This window comes from Vicia villosa, linkage group LG5 (assembly GCF_029867415.1).
Source record: "Vicia villosa cultivar HV-30 ecotype Madison, WI linkage group LG5, Vvil1.0, whole genome shotgun sequence".
In the NCBI taxonomy this organism is placed as follows: domain Eukaryota; kingdom Viridiplantae; phylum Streptophyta; class Magnoliopsida; order Fabales; family Fabaceae; genus Vicia; species Vicia villosa.
Genome location: NC_081184.1, coordinates 101,747,124 through 101,752,232, shown reverse-complemented (window position 1 = coordinate 101,752,232; position 5,109 = coordinate 101,747,124). Strand labels below are relative to the sequence as shown.

Genomic DNA, 5,109 nt, shown 5'->3' with positions numbered 1-5,109 from the left:
GAAGCAGTTCATATAAACTAGAATTTTACAAATTTGAACCAATATGTTTCCATGGAAAAGGAAGATGTAGAAGACAAAGTCACGTTACCTATGACAGAAGGTGAATGCTTGACACAAGAATGTGGTCAGGGTGAAGTCTGGTTAAACTATATAAATTACTAAAATGAGGGTGTTCTTACATTCTTGAAGCAAACTAAAGCAATCAAATGTTATTTTTAGGTTCATTACTGTATAGAGGATGGATTTTGTCATGATTAATTACATCAAGATGAAAATATTGTGAAGTTCATAATTAATCAAGACAGATGTGTTTAGATGGTTTAAGGCTAAAATTAGAGGCTTGATGATTCATTTTATATGGGTGTTGCAGAGGTAGCAAAGGACGGCAGATTTAGAGGGAAGAAATTAAGCAAAGGACAGCAGATTTTGATTACATATTTTCAGCAATAGTTTGATGACACAGACTATCAAAAAACTCTTTCATAAGAGACTGAGAAGAGAAAAAAAAATCTAGAAAAAAAAAAAAGAAAAGAAAGAGAAAGGTAACCATTATCATTATAAAAGGTCTCAATGTTATTAAGTATACCATACAAACTACTACCCACAATAAACATAACACATTAAAAGTTAGAAAATTGATCATTTTAACAAACTTATTTCCATCATGTATTTTAGCTTCCAATAAATATCAAACAATTACAACAGAAACATAGCGAGGAACATATAGTGAGAAACTCCACAGCCAAACAAACACATATATTATAATCTAGGAGGTGGAAATATAATACAGAAACCAGCACTTAAACAAATAAGGAAGTTTCAATCAAGATAACAGAAACTACATTCAACCATGGAGAAAAATGGAAAACATAAACATTGAAACTGATAGCAGGAAAATTATAGCAAAATAACTTACAAGCTATAACAAAACTGATTTCAATCCACTAAAATACAAGCTATCATGATATCAATAATAGTAAGGAATGTAATATGAGCATAACCATTAAAACCCATTGCCAAAATTAAATCAAAATCCCATAATATATCATATGCATTATTTAACTGTTTGTATCTGGTTCGCGTGCATTTGGAGCATTTGGAAATCAAGGAACGGAAAAATCTTCCGAAATGAGAAAATTCGGATTGAGAAAATACTAGAAGAGGCAAAAATCATGGCATGGAAGTGACTCATAATTAAATCAAATCTTATTTGGGACGATATTGGCACGTGATGAATGGAAGTGACTCATAATTAAATCAAATCTTATTTTAGACGATATTGGCACGTGATGAATGAACCCTGTTGCGTGCCTTGGTTTCATTTTTGGTTAATAGCTTCGCTCGTAGTTATTGTTTTTTTGGGAGGGCGTCATTCCGTTTGGTATTAGATAAGTCTCTGCAGGTGGTTTTTTTCCAGCATTTTTCGGTTATATGTTGTGGTTCGCTGTAGCCGTCAATGCAGACTCAAGCAATCTCTTTTGTGCTGGTTTTTTTGTTTTGTTATGTGGTACTGAAGTGTATTGCCGATTTTCTACTGGGCCATGTTGTTTTTGGCTGTTGTATTGTTGATCTCATTGCATAAATAAATATATATATATATATATATATATATATATATATATATATATATATATATATATATATTTTATATATATATATATATATATATATATAAAATATATATATATATATATATATATATATATATATATATATATATATATATATATATATATATAAAATATATATATATATATATATATATATATATATATATAAAATATATATATATATATATATAGGTGTTCATGAGTGCGGGTCAACCCACGAACCCGTTAACCCAACCCAACCCATAAATTACCCGAACCCGTTCATTTACGGGTATACCCAACCCATAACAATCCATATAGTTTTGGTTCGGGTATCGGGTTTGAGTTTTGCAACTTGTGAACCCGTTGACCCAACTCATTGATGTCACATTAGTAATTTCTTATTTTTTTATTATCATTTTAAATAAAAATATATATTATTATCTCAGTACTAACCATTATTTTTCTAAAAATGTTTTATTCCCCACCAATAATATTACAAAATAATTGAGTTATCTCATTGCGAAATTTTATACTATTATCTAGTGTTATCTCATATTGATAAATATTATTAGATATTATATGATGTGTTTCATCCATTTTGTGTGTTAGAAATGCGTATAAATGTATGGAATTGTGTTACAATATTTTATAATTGAAAAAATTTATTATTATTTTATTTAAAACACAATCCACGAACCCAACCCAACCCAACCCATAAATGCACGGGTTGGTTTTGATAATGAAATAGCGGGTTGGATAGCAAACCCAACCCATTAAAATTTGAACGGGTCGGATAACAGGTTATGCCAAACACAGTCCAACCCAACCCACGTACACCCCTATATATATATATATATATATATATATATATATATATATATATATATATATACACACACTTAGTATGTGTAAAAAAAAAAATGTTGTCGGAATTGAATATATTATTACTTACGTGACTAGTGGCTAATAAAAGATAAATTTTTTTAAGGTTTTGTAATTTTGATAAATTAAAGAACTATAGTGATATTATGTCAGATGATTAGAGATCCCTTATATATATAATTTAAGGATTTGAGTTCAGAGCCATACCGCACGTTTAGAGCCATATTCCCAGTGATTTTAAGCTACAAGTAGTAGCTTTTTGCAATCGTGAGTAAGCTACAACTACAAGTAGTAGCTTTTGGCAATCGTGATAAGAAGTATTTTTAAAAGTATTTAACCCGAAACCTAGATAAGAAGTTTAGAGCCATATTCCCTTATATATAAAAGTATTTTTAAAAACACTATTCATCAAATACTTAACCCGAAACCTAGATAAGAAGTTCATGATTATAGAAGAGTTGTCGAACAATCAAGATAACAAGTTTCTAATTGTTCTATAACTTTGCCCAAAAGCTCCATTGTAAAGGTTTTTTCATTTTTCATTCAAAAGTTTATCCAATATATAGACTACATACCCGAAAACACAGATAACGATCTCAATTTTACCCAGAACAAGAGTGATTTCTGTTTCTCATTAACATATTCCCTGCAACAAATTAGAAGGCTAAGTTCTGGTTCAATTGCTATGTGACTGTCACTTGAAATAGGATCCTTACTAGATAAGATGGGAAAGACGTACTTCACATCTAGTTGATCAACTGCCAGAAACAGCATCTAGGTGAATGCTTGACACAAGAAAGATATATGGCAGGAGTAGAGTACTAACCAAACAATTGGAACAGATTTTCTTCAAACAACGTCAAGGTCTAGTCTGTCAAAGACTATATAAATTACTAAAATGAGGATGTTCTACATTCTTGAAATCAAACTAAAACAACCAAGGGTTACTTTTTAGGTTCACTGCTGTATAGGAAATAGACTTTGTAATGATAAATTACTTCAAGATGAAAATATTTAGAAGTTCATAATCAATCAAGATAAAAGTGTTTAGATGGTTTAAGGCTAAAATTAGAGGCTACATTCATACTTTAACCATTAAATATTTGGGTATAGTGCAGGGGGAGGATACAAATTTAAATGCGTGTAGTGCAGGGGGGTCATTTTCTATGGGTGTTGCCAGGGGAGCAAATAATACTAGAGGCAGATTAACAAAAAGCTCTTTCATAAGAGACTGAGAAGAAAAAACAAAATCAAAGAAAGTTCACCTATTTATTATGCATACCATGATATACAAACTACAACCCACAATAAACTGTGAACAAAATAAGAGTTAGATAATTAGATAATTGATCTTTTTAACAAACTTATTTCCATCATGCATTTCATCTTCCAATAAATATCAAACAATTACAACAGAAACATAATCAGAAACATAGATTATAACTTAGGAAATGGTAATATACAAAAATCAGCAAAAGTTTCAATCAGGATAACAGAAATGGAACACATAACATTTGAAACGATATGATATCAATAACAGGGAGGAATGTAATATGAGCATAACCATTAAAACCCATTGACAAAATTATATCAAAATATCATATCATATATCATAAGCATAATTTAACTAAGATAATAAAATCTCTCAAAATGATCTAAATTAACCAAAACAGTAAATCAACAACAAAACGTTCAATGGTACCTCAAATTTATATAAAAAACCACAAATCAAAAGTTAAAAAGATTCAAAAACAAACTCAATCCTGAGGAATTTCAACATCACCATCATTAATCTCCTGCTGCAAATCCTTTGGATCTTTTCCATCGACAGTACATCCGACAGAAACACACGTCCCCAGAATCTCCTTCACAGTCCCAGCCAGCTCCTTCGCCATCGACCTCGGCTTCATAATCTTCGCTATCTCAATAACATCATCCAGCGAAATATTCCCATTATGCTTGATATTTTTAGTCTTCTTCCTGTCCCTCTCCGGCTCCTTCAACGCTTTGATAACCAGCGCCGCCGCAGACGGAACAACAGCAACCTTCGCCTGACGATTCTGCACAGTCAGCTTGACCGTCACCCTAAGACCCTTCCAGTCCTTGGCGGTCTCCTTGGCTATGTCTTCTCCGATCTTCTTGGGGGAGAGACCGAGAGGACCGATCTTGGGAGCGAGGGAACTCGCTGCTCCGACTTCACCTCCGGTGACGCGGACGTAAACTTCGACGACTTGGGATGGGTCGAGCTTGGGAGGCATTGTGGAGATGTTTCTGAAGGAAGTAGGGTTTCAGACGGCCAAAAGGAAGAAGAAGAAGCAGCCACAAGATAGTGAGGAAATGAAAAGATTTTGTTGGAAAATATATATCTAGGGTTTTTGGTTATTGGGCTTTTCTATTGGGCTTTATTTCATTTCATTTTATACAAAACTAACATTTCTGAGTTTTGAAAAATATTTGTACTTTGGTGTAGAATAAGAATATGGCTCAAAAATCGCAAATTTTAAATTAACTAATAAAAAAATCAATATTGTTAAATTATACATCATCGTAGAGTTTCATATTAAGGTCATAGTTATGATCTATGTACACAAATTAAAGTATATAATAAAATATTGTGTCTTATTTTATCTTTTTA

The 5,109-nt window shown here is 31.7% G+C and overlaps 1 protein-coding gene across 1 annotated transcript; it reads right to left on the bottom strand.

Annotated features, from left to right (window-relative positions):
• Positions 1-4,110: 4,110 nt before the first annotated feature.
• On the bottom strand, positions 4,111-4,816 carry LOC131601896 (large ribosomal subunit protein uL11x-like). Its single transcript, XM_058873825.1, has one exon. It carries the CDS (start codon positions 4,730-4,732, stop codon positions 4,232-4,234), a length of 501 nt encoding a protein of 166 aa, XP_058729808.1. The 5' UTR covers positions 4,733-4,816; the 3' UTR covers positions 4,111-4,231.
• Positions 4,817-5,109: the final 293 nt, after the last annotated feature.

Coding starts and splice junctions, on each gene's coding strand:
- LOC131601896 (XM_058873825.1), bottom strand. CDS start 4,732: ATGCCTCCCAAGCTCGACCCATCCCAAGTCGTCGAAGTTTACGTCCGC.